Source organism: Brachypodium distachyon, chromosome 1, assembly GCF_000005505.3.
Source record: "Brachypodium distachyon strain Bd21 chromosome 1, Brachypodium_distachyon_v3.0, whole genome shotgun sequence".
In the NCBI taxonomy this organism is placed as follows: Eukaryota; Viridiplantae; Streptophyta; class Magnoliopsida; order Poales; family Poaceae; genus Brachypodium; species Brachypodium distachyon.
In genome coordinates, this window is record NC_016131.3 from 18,193,751 (window position 1) to 18,212,658 (window position 18,908).

Here is an 18,908-nt window from a genome sequence, read left to right on the forward strand (position 1 = left end):
AGCTCGACCGGCCGAGACCCAAACGGGTGGCTGTGTTGCCGTTCCGACCGAGGAGCGCACACGCACCAGGCGCCGCCGCCTCTCCGCTTCCACACGCAACTACCCAGGCCTTTCTTCACCCCACCCTGCGGCCCAGGTCCACGAAAACTGCTACTCCTACTCGTTTGATGAACAGAGTGAGTCTGCATACGTGTGGGAACTGGGAAGGCGGCGCCATGCGATCGTGTCCTACTGGCATAGGTACGAGTACCTCGGAGACGCGTATGGGTAGGACACGACAAGATTTGAACGTGTACCGCAGAAAACCCCGTTCGGTTTTTATCAGGAATAACACAGGCTCCTCGCCTCAAGGGCTTCCGGCTTCAGGTCAGCATCAGTACTCTAGCAAAACAGCGAAAGCAAAGCATCCTCTGCAACAACTGAAGTCGCTGAGTTCCAGCAACAGCATCCCAGGCATTACACACTTATTAATATATATCGAACCCATATGATTCACATTACGCCAGTACAACCTTTTCGTTCTTTCACGCGCAGTATACTGTTACTTCACATAAAGACCACGTTTCTTCGGAAGGTAGTTTAAGGCCATGGTTTGACGATGGACGAGAGTCAGGATGATTGGTGTGGGAGCACCAGCGAACACGTTCAGGAAGCCTGTTCAATCCGAAGGAAGGGTCCTGGACGAGACGAGGTCGAACGACATGCCGTTCTCCTCGAGGCGCTTCTGGAGGTCGGTAGGGCCGAAGACGATGCCCGGCGTGTACACTCCGCCTTTCGGCAGGTTGCCCCGCTGGCTCAGCAAGACGAGGGCGCACTGGACGAGGACGATCGGGGTTGTGATGTACCCGATCTCCGGTCCCGAGACTCTGGTGACCACCTCTTTGTCTGGCTTGCTTCCACGCTGCGACGCTGCGTGGGCCGCATCGCTGTAGCCACGCCCGACGAACCACATTTTGAACGAGGCGCTGCTGACCTCTTCCTCTGTCGGCCCCGTCTTTCTGAACCACCCCAGGGAGAAGAACTCAGGGAATTTGAGCAGGAGGGACCTTCCAAAGGAGAAACCCCCAAGTATGCCGATGAACACTCCAGTACAGAGGAACCGCAGAACGCCCAGAAGGGAACGGGTGCCGATCTTCACACCGAAATGTGCTGGTTTAACAGAAGCCCAGAATTCCTTCCTACGCTCAGCAAAATCTGGGGTTTCTTCCACTCCAGGAAGGCCCTCGGGGTGCTCTGTCATTTTTGATAGCGTCCTCTTCACAACCACTGTGTCAGCAGAAGGTAACTTCATGACCCACAATCCTAGTGACTTGTCATGCTCTATCAGTGATCCTTTGGGAGGTGGAGGCCCCGGAATCTGCATAATGGCACAAACCTTAGTATCAGATGTGATCGGTATCCAAATTAGTTTGATTTCCGTCATACAATCTCACCGAATACATCATTGCACACAATGGATTCAGGAATTTATGATTCAAACAAATGTGGCAGGCATTTTCGCTTGACTCTTTGTACCACGACTTATTACAGAATTTCTTTTTGTCAAGATTCACATACCATGATCAATCTATTATAAGAAAGATCCAAACACCTAAAATCAACAAAGGTTCGATTCTTGTAAGATCAACTAGATCTTTACTCAGAATTCAGACTCTGGCATTGCTGAAGTCCACTGGTTTGTTTTGTCTACATCAAGCATTTTCCCTCCCTCCCCCTCTCTGTAACTTCTGCAGAGTTACTAAGATGATAATATGCAATAACCTCGACATCTACATCATTTGTAACATCATAATGCTGTTCATTTCATTGCTCCCTTCAATACTCAAGTTCACGTTTTCTGAATACCAAGTAGTTGTTTATGATATTTACGACCTGTCGATCACGAACATGATGGCAGGGATATTGTTATACAGTAAGACAATACTCCAAGGTCATGATGCTTTATTATAGATCTTAGTGCTATTAAGTTTCAGAGAAGAATGCAACTAGAATAGTGGCAGCTTGCAAATTGCAATACACCGAACAATACCGTCGTCAGGACAAACAGGTTTTGTGATAACCTCTATATCTCAAATTATTAGGGAGCCCTTTCCTGCCAGATATTGTCTACAAGTTTCAGTAAATTGAAACGGCCAAATTTTCACAAATGGATCTACCATTTAAGATGACTTTCGGACTAAGTGGAATTTACTATTTTGGCTACCGAAGAATCTTGCTCATGGAAATAAAGGAAGATTAAAAACCGGTATGAAGGCTAACGGGTAACTCCTCAAACATGGGTATTCCTTACTCCCTCCGATCAATAATAAGTGTCTCAGGTTTAGTACAATTTTGTACTAACTTTATAATAAATCCGAGACACTTATTATGGATAGGAGGGAGTATCAAAGAATATGAACTTCTTCAAAGAACAATACTCCCTCCGATCCAAATACTCCCTCCGATCCATAGAAAGCGTCGCCCATTTTATAGTAAATTAGTACAAATTTTGTACTAATTGGACGACACTTTTTATGGATCGGAAGGAGTAGACCCCAAGGGTTTGGTAGTACCAAGTAGTATCTTCAAAGGAAAGCATTCATTATCAAGGGCAACAAAGGAATACATGAAGTATTTATGTACCAATAAAATATGGCAACAGGGTACTATGAGTATATGACATGCTTAGAAATACCCATAAGCAGATAAATTTACACAACGAAAGGCATTGAAGGTGACTAGGTGTAGGCATCATTTACATGTGACAGCACTAAGGTTTCTCTGAGATAAACGGCTAATCATTAGGTAGCAGTTGGTTGGTTCATGATATACGTCAGCTTGATTTAGTAATGATTGACTGGTAGGAGTAGGCAGTTGGCACCACATGCATGACAGTACCAAATAATTACATATCAAGCAGTGTGACATTTTGAAACAAAGATGATAGTTAGGAGTAGGCAATATATAAAAGAACTGCATGACAATGAAAAACAAAATTACTCAAAAACAATGAAAAACTAAAAAGCTACACCAAGTTAGTAGACAGGTGACCAACTGACCATACACCATATTGACTCCCAGATCAGCAGTAGTGTATATTTTCAGTGGCATAGACAGCAACAAGGTTTGTATCTTCCCTATTCTCTGTATCAGTCTATCAACTTCAACCTTCTTACTTACTACTCCTTCCGGTCCTAAATTGTTGTCATCGTTTTAGTTCAAATTTGTACTAAAACAACGATAAGAATTTAGGATCGGAGGGAGTAGTATATACCAGTAAACTAGGACCTTTTAGAAAACAAACAAAGAAATGGTGCTAGTATACCAACCAGCAGAGAAAATACATGCATCTCTCTATTTGGCACAAAATTGGCGCTAATAAAGAAAATCCAAATGTTCTGAGAGACAGTTATCTGGATTTTATGATAAAAACTAGAAGTATGCTCCACCATGAATAGCAGTAGTACTAACATCCTGGCACACTTGGGACTTTGTTTCTTCGCTCGCTCTCACTGTTTCATTCAAGATTCACTAGAATCCTACGCAAAGAGCTAAATCTGAAACAAAAAAAATTATATACTCCATGATAGCTTAATACTAGGTGCCAAGACATGGATTCGGGATCTGTCCCAATAAAGTGAGCAATTATCAGCATTACAGTTGACATTATAGAATGCTCGCTGTACCATGAAAATTCAGGAACATGTTCAAATAGAGGTAAATCGTCCGTCTAACTGAAATTAGAAAGTGCTATAATGGAGTACTGCTAGTCCCCTCATGAATCACTACATCTAAGAAGATGGTTATAAAAAGAAAAAAATTCAATTGAGAAACTCACATTGGGCTTGGGCGGCCTCGGGCGGGTCCGGCGCAGCGCCTGCAGGTGGCTGGCGTTGGCGACGCCGAGCACGGCAGACTCGAACGTGCCGAAGTTCCCGACGATCTTCTTGTCGGACTCCAGGCTGACGTGCGCGACGACGCTGGCCGGGGCCGACGGCGGCGCCCACTGCCTGGAGTGGAAGAGGAACCCGAGCTCCGCGGGGATGGAGTCAAACCCGCAGGCGGAGATGACGAGGGAGCCGTTCTTGGCAGCCTCCTCGTGGAGGTCAGCCTCGACGCGCTCCATGAACTCGGGCTCTCCGGATATATCGAGGCAGTCGGCCCCCGCAGCGGCGCAGGCCCTGGCGACCTGGTGGCCGTGGAGGCGGAAGGGCCCCGCGCAGGACAGCAGGACCCGCGCCCGCGACGCGAGCGCGGCGAGGGAGGCCGGGTCGGCGGCGTCGGCGACGAGGATGGGGACGTCGGGCGCGGGCCCCGGGGCCGCCGCCCAGCGGAGCGCGGCGGCGACGCGGTCCCGGCTGCGGCCGGCGAGCGCGAGCGTGCGGATCGGGGAGGCGTTGGGGGGCAGGAACTTGAGGGCCTCGCGGATGACGTACTTGCCCGTGAAGCCCGAGGCCCCAAATATGACGACGTCGAACACCTCCGGCTCCGGCGACGCCATGGGGATCGGGGGAAGGAGAGGGGGTTTGGTTTGGGTTTCTCGGAACCGGGGGAGAGACTCTCTTTGTGCGGTGCGGTGCACTGGTGCTTCTTCTGCTGCTGGTTGCGACCGCTTATGAATGACGTGGTTTTGGCACGAGCCTTGCCACGTTTTCGCGTTCTTGTGTTGTGGTTTGCTGATCGATCAGGTTGGTGGCTGTTGGCCGTTCGCGTGCATTCGTAGCATGTTTAAGTTGCGATAAGGTGTGGGAGTCGTTAGCTAGCAAGTGAATCGTGCGTTCCAACGTTGGCTCCGTGGCCGAACGACCGAAGCGGCTGTGATTATGGATCCGTGATTATGTCAGGAACTGTACGAACTAGCATACACGGATACGGGCAAGAGGAGGATATGTGTTCATTTGGTTTCAGTCAATTGATCTACTTAAAGCAGTGGTCTCAGTTATTAATTTTGCTAAAACTAGCGAGGTGTCCCGCCCTATTGCGCGGAAAATGTTTTTATAACTTTTAATTTTTTGCCCTGTATACGTATTGCGATATTATTTTAAAAACACTGATCAATGATAGGTGTCTATCATTCATAGGTGAAGTCACAATAGTCATATCATGCATGCATTCGTCGAACTCTGCACCATATGTCGTCGACATGACGCGTAAGATTTTCCATAACTTATCCAAACAAAAAGGTATATATCTTTCGAAACCCTAGCCGCTTTTATTCCAAAAAGGCATTTTCGCTCAACTGCTTCCTGCAGGCCTTGCGAAGGTCCCCTCCTCCCCCGTTAGCCGCTACATACGGCAGGAGGGGGGGGGGGATTCCGACCTGCGTTGAGAGGTGGTGGTTAGGTTTCTTAGAGTTCGGTTTGGTTCCTCAGCTGCGAGGCTATAGTGGATATGGCGGAGTCATGCCGTTTAAGAATAAGGTTTTCTCGACTAATGATCCACCTCATCGGTGACGATCTCTTTGGTGGTGTGGATTTTCTCTGATCTCGAGGTTTGCCTACTTCCTCTTAGCCTCAGAGCTAGTAAGTTTAGGTCTTGATGGATCAGTCTGGCCGAATCTATGATGATCATCCTGCCCTCGTCGTCACCTTTTGGGATGACAGTCTGCTTCTTAGATCAATATCACAGGGGTCCTTTGGCTCAGACTGGTTACTTCCTTGCAGCTATGTCAAAAACATTGTCCTAGCTCCGACGTGGTTTGGAAGTCCGAAGTTTTTCCTCAAGGAGTTGTGTAATTTTATTTTTGTTTAATTGAATATAGTATTGTAAGAGTTGGTTGCCTTGATATATGACATTTACCTTTCGCAAAAAAAAACGGTTGCCAAAACTCAAGTCGAGTGAATTTGTATCGATGATTCGTTATCTGTTACACCAAAACATTGTTTTCGCTACTATGAAATTTTGTTTGTGTTAATGTAAAGAAAATATGCTTTTATTAATCAAGCAGAATGTTTCCTTTTATTGATCAAGCATAATTTTTCTGTGGCACACATCATGGTCCCTCCGTGGAAAAAAATGCATGCATTTTTAAAACACAAATTAACACAAATTGTTATTGATTTGGTAAATTTATTTTTCAGAAACCTACTTACCAAAATTGTTTCATAAAAATTATCTTGGAAATCATGTCAGACGTGATTCACGTAAGAATAGCTCACATTACAAATCATGTCCGGCAACTACCATGCACCCGTTTATTAATTCGTAACGGCCCAACGCGAATTTTATTTGTAAGAATATAGCTCACATTACAAATCATGTCCGGCAACTACCTTGCACCTGTTTATTAATTCGTAATGGCCCGACGCGGATTTTATTTGTAAGAATATAGCTCACATTACAAATCATGTCCGGCAACTACCTTGCACCCGTTTATTAATTCGTAATGGCCTACGCGAATTTTATTTCTAGCCCATCAATGAATCAAATATTTCATCATGTGATGTTTATTTCTAGCACATCAATCAAGTCAAATACGTCATCCTCGTTAAATCTTAACCAAGTTTCCATATTCGTTAGGGCGTCTGGAGGTCAGGAAAACCACGTATCAACGTTTTATTGCCTTTTCTGTAAGGTTTCTTGTGTCCTTCACGGCAGAGGGCTGACGGTGGAAGCGACGATGCACAGGGTAAGGATCTCCTAACTACATCGCGGTTCTGGCATGTCTATCATGGTCTACTCCATGGAGTTTGTGGATCTCACGGCTCGTGATTTTGGTCATGTTTCTCATTGGTTAGGCGATGATTCAACGGTTTGACAACCTTTCTTGCGAAGGATGGTCTCGACGGTAGTCACCTCGTCGGTGTGCGCTGTGTGCGCGTTTCTGCACGTCTTCTATGCCAGCGACTCGCTTGTCCACTAGTTCATCAAGGAGATGGAGAAATTAGCCATGTTCATTGGATTCTTGACTGCTACACCGCTGCTGCCCGCACAATTGCGCAGGAAACAAAATTAAACATTTTCAGTATTCTGATTCACAGAGTTATCTATTTGATTTAGTACTATTTTTAAAATACCAAATAAATGATAGGTGTGTGTGTCATTTGTGTGTACTATTAAATCAATGTAAACATAAGAAACTCAGAACTTCCGTCACAGATCATGACCACGATGGCACAATTGATTGTTACAAACATAATCTGTTGCGCTTCTGCAGTTCTGCTTCTTATCTGGATTATGTGCCAACGCAGAGCCGCCGTCCCACTACGGTATTTCAGGCCGTGACCGTGAGGTTCAGATTTTCTTTTCTTCTTTTCAGCAGCTACTCTCGTCTGCTCAAGACTCAACGCTTAGGGGATGAGCGATGAGGTGCTTGGCACTTGGCCTTGGTGCGCACATCTATTTTCTTATTTTGCTAGTAAAAATCAACAGAGCAGTCCATGAACACTGCCGCGTAAGTTTACTGTCCGTGCTAAGAACTACTCCTACAATTTATAAATTGTGACCAGTGTGGGATTTGAACCCACGTCCATATACTTCGACTGCGTGAGGTTGTGCCATCCAACGGACATGATTTTGGGTTCTGCCTTTTTTTTCTTTTTCTTTTGGACGTAGGTACGTACGCAGGGTTTCTCTATCCTCAGATCTCGTATCCAGCGGTCAAAATAATTAGGGTGACGTGGATTAACATGAGGCCTTCTCTTCGTATCTCTCGTATTGCTTTTAATATACAATAGACTCAGTGACCTGTTTTTTTTTAAGTTCCAGTCTTTTTTTTTTTTTCAAATCTCGCAGGCCCGCCGCCGCTCTGCATCGCGCTCGAGGCCGTCGCTGCCGTCGCGCTCAAGGTCGCTGCTCATTGCTGGGCTCGAGGCAACTGCCATGGCCTCCCTTCCATCAAGGCGCCGGTCGTCCTTGAAAGAGGCGGCAACAGAAGACCGCCCCGCTGAACCTCCACCGGTGGCTGCGACGAGGGGGCGGAGCTCGGGCGCGAGGGGGCAGGCTCCGGCAGTCCGGCGGTGGCTCCAGCGAGGGGAACGATCTCCGACGCGAGGGGACAGGCTCTGGCGCGAGGGAACGGGTTCTAGTGGTGGCTCCGGCGAGGGGAAACGAGCTCGGGCACGAGGGACGAGCTCCGACACGAGGAGTGGCTCCGGCGGCGAGGGGACAGGCTCCGGCGCGAGTGGGGGTGAGCTCCAGCGGCAAGGGCACAGGCTCCTGCGGCGAGGGACAGGCTCCGGCAGTGGCTCCGGCGAGAGGACGAGCTCGGGAAGTCGGGCGCGGGGTGGGGGGACGAGCAAGAGAGGCCAACCCGCGTGAGCCGCGTGAGCCGGCCAATTCCACCGGCTCACGCGGACCAGCGTTTTGGGCCTTTTTTGGGTTCTAGCGGACCACGCCCAGCAACCAAACGCGAACAAAAGTAATTTTGGGCCAGTTGGCACTGCGCCGGGTGGCCCGACCGCACGAACGAAACACACCTTTATCGTTCCACGTAACACATGCACGACCTAGATTCACGTGCGTGTTATTGGACCTGATTCTAAGTGAAATGAGTTATAAGTGGGCCTTTTTCCTTTTTGCGGTGTGATTATCGACTCAACCTTGATGTACTTCCTACGTCCCGTTAGAATTTGGTGGGCCTGATCAGCCCAAACCCAAATTTTAATAAATTCTGAAAATCTCAAAGGCCCATTCATGAAGTGGGATGAGGGGAGTGGGAATGGAAATAGTCCCACCTTACTAGTTTACAGTGAGTGAGACCAACATATAAGTGATGTTGCTTTTCACCTATTGAGCAAGTGAGCAAGGGAAATCCCCACGCGCGCTCCTCCTCCTCCGCTCGCTTCATCACGACATGCGCGCGCCGCATTTCGTGGATCGAGCCGTGTCGGGCTTCTTATCTTTTTGTCACGCGATATTTTTGGAATCTGTTACGGACGCATGCAGATTTTGTGGAATTGGTTCAGGTTTCCTACACCAAACCGACCTATACCTGCGTGACTATATGAAGCGACCGCCCCCGTACAGGGTTCGATCTCTGTGCTTATAGTGCTAGTCCCTGGATTGACTCACTAGCACACATAGTTTCATGATGTAATATCGAGATACAAAGATCAAAGTAATTTATTACATCGCATTCATCCAGAATTTATGAGTACTTACAAATCTGCATGACCTCTTGGGTCAGCATATCAAAATAGATTTCAAAAACTAAGCAGCGGAAAGGTAAAAGCAAATGGGCCACAACTACTCCAAGGCGAGAGCATGTTGGAATGCAGGCTCGTAACCCAAAGAAACAACGACGAACCTCACTCGTCGTCTGATCCACCTGCATTGTTAATTACAGCCACTACGTGGTCAATACACTGAATGTATTGGCAAGTTACCAGTGGTTATAAAAGGACCTACCAAGTACATGCATATTTTGGCTAGGTTGGGTTTGGCTATTTGCATAAAAGCATCAATGTTTCATCTTATCATTTTTAAACAAATAGTTTTATCACTATTGGACACGGGGTAGACACACCCATGCTCTTATTAAACTAGTGGACATTGAGTAGACACATCAATGCTCCTACCCATGTTCAAACCATTCATTTTATTAAGAAATTGGGATGAGTGAGACTTTCCTTACAACTTCCAAATCTAGTTGCTCATAATTGTCCGTAACCGGGGACACGACTAAGTACTTAGTTTGACACTCTCGAGAGGTTGTACACATTCCCCACAAGAAATTGACGTGTTAATCCCTTGCTGTCCTCAGGGTAGAGTAGCAACGGCATCGATTACAAGAATTTTCAGAACATAATCCCCCAGACCACCTGAGGGACGCGCCCCCACCTACACGGCTACATACCGATGTCACCTCGGATCCGGGTTCATATTTCTTACTCCATCAAGCCAGAGCCCATTTAGCATGTGGTTGTACTGGAAGCTACTAAATAGGAAACTAGTCTAGTCTCTGATACCCCAGGTGGCATTTCTCATTTGCGACGCAGGCGCTCCCATAGAAATGGCGAGACGACTCATAGAAATGGACCCATAGAAATGGACCTGACACCACATAACATCTCAAAAGTATCCAAAGCAGTCCACCCCGGACGGTTCATTAAATTACTTGTTTTGCCATACACTAGGAAAACATACTTTACTTCATAATGACAATAATATCACATTGTAATGATCCCACCCACGAATACTAGAGTAGCATAGCATTTAACTACCTACGATGGCAATTGGGTGGCAAGGTAATGACATGGATAAATCTATACCACTAGGAATTCATAGCTAGCATAGATACTGTAATAAACCTATTCATGCAACTAATGAAATTCTAGTGCATAGCAAAATAATAGGATTCATGGTCAAAGTGAACTTGCCTTGATAGTAGTTGGAGTTCAAACACTCGTCATAATTGCACGGTTCGCTCTCCGAGTAAACTAAAATAAATAAGCATACACATACATAAACAAACAATTCACACCACGACAAAAGAAAGTATACTATGATGCAATGCAAGCATGTGACATGATTTGGTTTATTTTATTCGACAAGAAAGGTTTCAGTTTCACATACTCACTAAATTAATCCTCTGGTCAAAAAGGATTAAACAAATTCATTTTAAAACTACAAGTTAAAAACAAGGTTTACAAAAGGGTTTTAAAAGCTTAAAACAAAGTTTTATTAGAAACAGCCAACTAATTAAATCAAAAAATTTATTTCTCTATCCCGGATGCACAGAGGATATTAAACCTAAATTTTGGGCACTGTTTCAAGTAAAGATGATTCTTAAAACAAAAGATATGAATTTAATGGCATTAAAAGCCTTTCTGTAATTTGACTGGGTTTAGATTATTCAAATTTAAGATTAAATTATGCCAAAAGATTCTACAGGCCGAGAGCTTTCCAAAAAGGTGTAGAGCATCAAATTTGGCCAAACGGATTAAAAGATATGAGTATTTAAATTTCCAGTGGCTTTTCTGCAAAACTGCCATTTAAACTAACTAGGAATTAAGATTTAATTTTAAGCCGTGACACGTGGCAGCTTCCTATTGGTGCGTACCGGTTCGGGTTAAGTTAAAACGAGGAGCGTGGGATCTAACTTAAATAGATCGGACGGCCCAGATCCTATTTTTTAAATGAATTTAATCGTGACCGTTGATCAAGATCCAACGGCTAAGAGCGCTCGGGCATACCTCCGGTGGCTTCTAGGGTTCCGGCGAGCGGCGCGGCTTCGGGCGTCGGGGAAAAGCGCGGACGGGGCGGCTCGACTTGGTGAATATGATGGCGGCGGCGGCGCAGCTCAAGGACGACGGAGTCGTCGCCTAGGACGACGGAACGGAGGAGGCGGCGGCGGAGCTTCGGGTGGATGTCGTCGGCGACCTTCGGTGCACGAAACAAAGCAAGAAGCGCGTCAAAAGATCCGCGTGGAGGCAAGGATTGAAGGGCTGCCGGTCATTTGGTCGATGTCGTACCTCGTCGGCGACGGTAACCAAAAACGGGTGGCGGCCGTGGCGAACTTCGGCGAGAAATTTGGGCAGCGTGGGTGCGGGTTGAGCGAAATCGGAAGGGGGGAAACGCAGAGGAGGCCGCTGGCTTTATAAGGACGTGCAAGGAAAGAGGAGGGAGGCACGGAGGCGACGGCGCGCGGGATCGGCGGCCGGGACGCGCGGGCGTGACTGCCGGCTCTTTCCTTCGGGGAAGACGACCCAGTGGCTCGGGAGCGCGGCGCGGGGCGGCTGGGCTGCGGTCTGTCTGGGCCGGTCAGCGCGCAGGTAAGTCGGGCCGGTTCGGCCCATTTGGCCGGGCCGGGCCGTTCTTGCTTTTTTTTCTCTTTTTTCTGTTTTCTTTTATAACTTTTGATTTTGAACTCCAAATCACACCAAATAAAAACCAGAAAATTTGTAAAAATCAAACCCCAACTGATTTAGCTTTTGGGACTTGATTTACTCCAAAATAAAATATACAACAAATAATTTTGCTTGTACAATAGCCCTTAGTGCTTTATAACAATTAAAATAAAATAGTGGGGTAGCTCATTTATGCAATAAACCCCTTTTTGATCAAAACCTTATTGGTTTAAAAACCAAAACTCAAATGGGTAAACAAAAGGCTAGGATTTAAAAAATAGAAGAAACTCTTTTCAAAGCCTTTTTGGAATTCAAAAAAGATTCAAAATGCAATTGTGGCATGATGCTCATGAATGCAATGCATATGAAAGGGTTTAAAATTTTGGGATGTTACACTATATATACAGCCGCCCCGTCCCTCCGATCGGTACGTAACACAACCGAGCTAGGGTTTCGCCTGCCTCTCGCTTTTGCACCGTCGTCGTAGTCTACTCCATCCCGAACGCCGGCGTGCACCAGCGATCGGGAGAGCAGGTCTCCGGAACTTTTCGCCTTTGTGATCCTGTACGGGAGAGGGGGGATAAGGTTTTTGGGAAGCGCACCGCGCGACTGCTCGCTTCCCTGCAACAACGGGTCATCTACCTCCTCGAACCGGCCGGTGCGCGATGCGCCGCCGTTTTGTTCGTCAACAACTTCGTGAAGCGAATGCAACGGCAACGGCTATCTCTCCACCGCAACAGTACGTACGCCGTGATTCGATCTACTATTTAGCTATGATCTGCGAGATTATACTATTGTTGATTGTGCTGTTGAATACCTCTAGTATATTCGAGATGCATGTGCTAGTTGCTACTGTCGTCATGATCTATATTATGGAATTAATCATTAAATTGGTATTTTCGAAATTGCTTAATTTTCCAACAATCCAAAAACCTTATTGTAGGAAATTCCTTGATTTAACTATGGGTTTAGCCGATGCATTGAAGCCGGATAAATTTTCCGGGAAGTACTTCAAGATATGGCAATTAAAGGCCATGCTCTGGTTGCAGACTCTGAAAGTATTCTGGGTGACAGACAGCAGGACAGAGGGAGATTTATCTGAGGAAGCTCAGAAAAATTTCCAGGATGCCAATGTTGCCTTTAGAGGATGCATTCTGAGTGTTCTTTCTGACCGTCTTTGTGATGTGTATATGCACATAGAAGACGGGAAGGAGCTGTGGGATGCACTGGATGCTAAATTTGGTGCAACCGATGCAGACAGTGAACTTTATACCATGGAGTCGCTGAACGACTACAAGATGGTGGATAACCGTTCTGTAGTTGAACAGGCGCATGAGATACAGATCATTGTGAGAGAGCTCAAGCTTTACAAGTGTGAATTGCCCGATACAGATCATTGTGAGAGAGCTCAAGCTTCTCAAGTGTGAATTGCCCGACAAGTACGTGGCTAGGTGCATTATTGCAAAGTTACCTCCTGCATGGAGGAGCTTCGCCACGTCTCTGAAACACAAGAGATATGAGATATCAGTTCAACAACTGATAGCGTCCCTTGATGTTGAAGAGAAAGCTCGGGCTAAGTACACCACTGAAAAGACTGCTGATTTTTCGTCTAACGCCAATATGGTATAGAGGAATTTTCGTGGCAACGTAAAGAACAAAGGGAAGAAGTCCGTTGTTGTTAACAACAATAAGCCTGCACAGACTACTACCTTCAAGAAGAAGAAGAAAGTAAACAAAGGCGAGATGAATTGTTTCACCTGTGGAGAGCTCGGCCACTTTTGCAGAGACTGTCCTGATCGTCCAGATCGGAGAGGGAAAAAGGGGCAGAAGACTGTCAATGTCGTGACCACTAGCAACACTGACACGTACGGTATTTTACCTACTGTCCTTTTAGTATTTCAATCTCCATGTTGGTGGATTGATACGGGTGCTAATGTTCATGTATATTCTGACATCTCTTTGTTTACTTCTTACCAACATGGAAGGAATTCAACCGTCTTGATGGGGACGGGTCGCATGCAGCTGTTCGTGGTGTTGATACGGTCGATCTAAAGTTTACTTCGGGGAAGATCGTGCGGCTAATGAACGTGATGCATGTCCCCTCCATGAACAAGAATCTCGTTAGCGGTTCCCTTTTATGCAGAGATAGTTTTAAGGTAGTTTAGAGTCTAATAAAGTGGTTGTGTCCAAACATAGACAATTTATTGGTAAAGGCTATGAGTGCGGAGCCTTATTCCGTTTTTCTCTTTCTGATTTTAGTGACATGTCAGTGAACCATATTTGTGGCAGTGTTAATGATGATGCAAGTGTTTGGTAGTCTCGTTTATGTCATGTTAATTTTGGTTTCATGTCTCGGCTATCCACTGTGAGTTTAATTCGTACTTTCACCAGTGCCAAAGGTTCTAAGTGCCATAGTTGTGTGCAATCAAAGCAACCTCGAAAGCCCCACACGGTGGCCGAGGAGAGAAATCTGGCACCTCTAGAACTCATACATTCTGATCTTTGTGAGATGAATGTTGTGTTGACAAAAGGTGGAAAGAGATATTTCATGACGTTAATTGATGATGCTACTAGATTCTGCTATGTTTATTTGTTGCGAACTAAAGATGAGGCTTTATACTGCTTTAAAATCTATAAGGCTGAAGTTGAAAATCAATTGGAGAGAAAGATCAAACGTTTTAGGCCAAATGTTGGTGGCGAGTATTTCTCCAATGTATTTGATGAGGTTTGTGCGAAACATCATATTTTTCATGAGAGGACGCCTCCCTATTCTCCCTAATCAAACGGGGTCGCCGGCAGGAAAAACCGCACGCTGATTGACTTGCTGAATTCCATGTTAGCCACTGCCGGTTTATCTAAGGCATGGTGAGGGGAGGCGCTACTGATTTCATGTCATGTCCTGAATAAAGTTCCAAACAAAAATAAAGAGAAGACTCCCTACGAGGAGTGGATTGGAAGAAAGCCATCACTTTCTTACTTGCGCACTTGGGGACGTTTGGCGAAGGTCAACGTTCCAATTCCCAAGAAATACAAGCTCGGACCGAAGACAGTGGATTGTATCTTTCTAGGTTGTGCTCAGCGGAGCGTGGGCTATAGATTCTTAGTAGTTAAATCCGAGGTACCTGATATGCATGTTGATACTATTATGGAATCTCATGATGCAACATTTTTTTAGAATATTTTTCCTATGAAAGATATGCATAGCATTGCTAGAATTTCTTCTGAAATATTACCTGAGTTTAGCATACCTGAATCTAATACATCTGATAATGAATCTGAACATCCTGAGGATGATGTTGAGAAGGATGACAATGAAGCTCCTTCCATGAATAAGAGACGAAGGATTGCAAAATCCTTCGATGATGACTTCATTGTGTACGTTGTGGAGGATACTACCAAAACCATTGCAGAGGCATATGCATCTCCGGATGCAGATGGCTGGAAAGAAGCTGTCCAGAGTGAGATGGACTCTGTTCTTTCTAATGGGACTTGGGAGATATGTGAACAACCCCACGGTTGTAAGCCAGTAGGCTGCAAGTGGGTGTTCAAGAAGAAGCGAAGACCTGACGGTACTATTGAAAAGCATAAGGCATGGCTTGTGGCGAAAGGCTACACTCAGAAAGAAGGCGAGGGTTATTTAGACACCTATTCATCCGTTGCTAGACTTACTACCATTCGAGTACTACAATCCCTGGCTGCCTCCTATGGTCTTGTCGTTCATCAAATGGATGTAAAGACAACTTTCCTTTACAGAGAATTTGAAGAGGAAATTTACATGGATCAGTCCGATGGATTTGTGGTAAAACGTGAAGAGAGAAAGATGTGCAAGTTACTAAAATCTTTGTATGAACTAAAACAAGCACCTAAGCAATGGCACGAGAAGTTTGACAGAACTTTAACTTCTGCGGACTTTGTCATTAATGAGGCTGATAGATGTGTGTACTATCGTCATGGTGGGGTGAAGGTGTTATTTTGTGTTTGTATGTGGATGATATTCTGATTTTTGGTATTGTCGTAGCCCGGGGCTTAGACACCAGGGATGCTAGGCACCCCCTTTTAGGTTTGGCAGTGGGCCATGGGGATCGCTCCGGCGATCACCGGCGAGGCCAATGACGAGTGTAGCAATGAACAAGCCAGTTTACCCAGGTTTGGGCCACCCGGAGGTGTAAAACCCTGTGTCCAGCTTCTGAGTATGTATTAGCCAATAAACAAGTGTTTACAGGTTGCCGGGGGAGTCCCCAGGCGCTCTCTTCCTTTCTACTAAATGGGTACTTACTACTTCTGTACTAAATCTCTAGGAATCGTAATCCAGCTAGAGTCGACCCTCCCCTTGACCAGCGGCCTCGGTCCTCCTTTTATAGTCAAGGGGATACCACAGGCGCCTTGGTCTGCATGGGGGACGCGCTTTTGGACACGCGCCGAACAAAAACCCTAGGCAGCTTGCCTTTGCTGCGCTGGCATGCATGCACGGTACAAAGCACTGTAGCTAGGGCGATACGCGCCCTAGATTCACTACGAGCTATTCACTGTTGCTTGACTAGACAAGAAACCACTCTTCCCTGTCGAAGCATTTAATGCTCGACTTGTGCCACACTTCAAGCTCCGACCAGCACTGCACAGAAGGAGCCTGCCGGGCGGCCATGTGGCGTCGATACCCTGCCTTCACTGGGCACCGGCCCTAACGTAATCGCCTACGTCAGGGGACACCCTCCCCGGTAAGTGAGCTTCCCGGGGAGCTTCCTGATGGGGATCTTCGCGTTGTCATCCGGGGTAACCCCCGCAGCTAGTCCTGCTACAAGGCAACCCCCTTCCCAGGCTCCTGCCAGGCTAGTGGCTTCCCGGGCAGCTCGCACTGTGCTGCCCAGGGTGCCGTCCTTGCGGGGAGCAAGCGAGGCGACCCACGCATTGAGCAACGGTGGTACCCCGGGTGCCACTGGTGCGATAGGTAGAAACATAAAAATGATAAATGAGGTCAAGTCGTTTCTATCAAATTGCTTTGATATGAAAGATCTAGGAGCGGCTGATGTTATTCTTAACATTAAGCTGGTTAAAGATGAGAGTGCAATTACTTTGTTGCAATTACACTATGTTGAGAAGGTCTTGAGTCGCTTTGGTTTTACTGACAGCAAACCTTCACCAACACCGTATGACCCCAGCGTGATACTCAGAAAGAACAATGGAGAAGGGAAAGATCAATTGAGATACTCTCAAATAATCGGTTCCCTTATGTACTTAGCTAGCGCTACGAGGCCTCATATCTCTTTTGCTGTGAGCAAATTGAGTAGGTTCACGTCACACCCGGGTATAGATCATTGGCGTGCACTAGAAAGGATATTGCGCTATCTAAAAGGTACGATTAGTTATGAAATACATTATTCAGGCATCCAGCTGTGCTTGAGGGATATTGTGATTCGAACTGGATCTCTGAAGCAGATGATCTCTACGCCACAACTGGGTATGCCTTCATACTTGGTGGTGGTGTAGTATCATGGAGATCTTGCACACAAACCATATTGATGAGGTCAACTATGGAAGCAGAGCTTGCTGTTTTAGATACAGCCACCTTTGAGGCAGAGTGGCTGAGAGAGCTTTTGATGGACTTGCGGGTGATTGAAAAACCAGTGCCGGCTATACTAATGAACTGTGATAATCAAACGGTTATCACTAAAGTGAACAGTTCAAAGGATAACGCGAAGTCATCAAAACACGTGAGGAGACGTGTGCAGTCTGTCAGGAAATTGAAAAACTCTGGAGTGATAATTGTTACATATATTCAAACAAAAAAAAACCTGGCAGATCCCTTTACCAAGGGACTATGACGTAATGTGATAGAGAGTGCATCGAGGGAGATGGGGTTAAGACCCATGAATGTTGTGCCATAGTGATAACCCAACCTATGTGATCGGAGATCCCATGAAGTAGGATCTGGGAAAAACGAAGCTATCGGTATAACAGAGGAGAGTATGTTATAACCCTCTCTATGTGAAGATGTGCGACTCTCAAATTGCTGTAAGGCAGGTTGGCGACATGCCTTAATGTGTTCATTGCGGCTATGAGTAGCGAAAGATGCTGTCCTACAGAGTATTCTTGAAAGAACACACCTATCTGTGTCCGACTGTCTAACGTCGCAGTCTATGAGATTTGGGTGATCTCTAGTGACTCATGAAGAGACCACGGAGTACGACGCATATGCTCCACCCGCGGGGTAGACTACTTATAGCCCGGTACTGGTTGACTTGAGTGACATCTATTTCACACCAGCTTGCAATTCAAGGCTTAGTCATTGTGAGTATGGATGGATGTAACTTAAAGTTCAGCAGAAGTTCAACTTAACAGTCTCTGCTGAAACACTAATATATAAACAAGTAGCGAGAACAGGTAAATCTCTAAATGGGTACTTGAGATCTGGTGGGGGATTGTTAGAATTTGGTGGGCTGATCAGCCCAAACCCAAGTTTTAATAAATTCTGAAAATCTCAAAGGCTCATTCATGAAGTGGGATGAGGGGAGTAGGAATGGAAATAGACCCACCTTGCTAGTTTAGAGTGAGTGAGACCAACATATAAGGAATGTTGCTTCTCACCTATTGAGCAAGTGAGCAAGGAAAATCTTCACGTGCGCTCCTCCTCCTCCGCTCGCCTCGTCACGACGCGCGCGCGCCGCGTTTCGTGGATCGAGTTCGAGCCGTGTCGGGCCGGGCCGGGTCGGGGCCAGGCTTCTTATCTTTTTGTCACGCGTGCGAGGAATTTTTGGAATTTTGTGGAGTCGGTTCAGGTTTCCTAAACCGAACCGACCTATACCTGCGTGACTATATATACAGCCGCCCCGTCCCTCCGATCGGTACGTAACACAACCGAGCTAAGGTTTTGCTTGTCTCTCGCTTTTGCGCCGTCGTCGTAGTCTACTCCATCCCGAACGCCGGCGTGCACCAGCGATCGGAGAGCATGTCTTCGGAACCTTTCGCCTTTGTGATCCTGTATGGTTGAGGGCGAATAAGGTTTTTGGGAAGCGCTCCGCGCGACTGCTCGCTTCCCTGCAACAACGGGTCATCTACCTCCTTGAACCGGTGGGTGCGCGACACGCCGCTGTTTTGTTCGTCAACAACTTCGTCAAGCGAACGCAACAGCAACGGCTTCCTCTC

General features: G+C 46.3%; 1 protein-coding gene across 1 annotated transcript; it reads right to left on the minus strand.

Moving 5' to 3' along the window:
* Positions 1–392: 392 nt before the first annotated feature.
* On the minus strand, positions 393–4,605 carry LOC100821895 (probable mitochondrial saccharopine dehydrogenase-like oxidoreductase At5g39410). The gene is made up of 2 exons (XM_003562715.4): positions 3,818–4,605; positions 393–1,357 (listed from the first exon to the last, which is right to left on the minus strand). The coding sequence occupies exons 1-2, from the start codon at positions 4,478–4,480 to the stop codon at positions 659–661; spliced, it is 1,362 nt and encodes a 453-aa protein (XP_003562763.1). The 5' UTR covers positions 4,481–4,605; the 3' UTR covers positions 393–658.
* Positions 4,606–18,908: the final 14,303 nt, after the last annotated feature.

What these genes read in the sequence shown, in the direction of transcription:
- LOC100821895 (XM_003562715.4), bottom strand. Translation starts at nt 4,480, where the DNA reads ATGGCGTCGCCGGAGCCGGAGGTGTTCGACGTCGTCATATTTGGGGCC. An exon ending in CGAGGCCGCCCAAGCCCAAT is followed by an intron (nt 1,358 to 3,817) that starts GTGAGTTTCTCA and finishes GCCATTATGCAG; the next exon opens with ATTCCGGGGCCTCCACCTCC.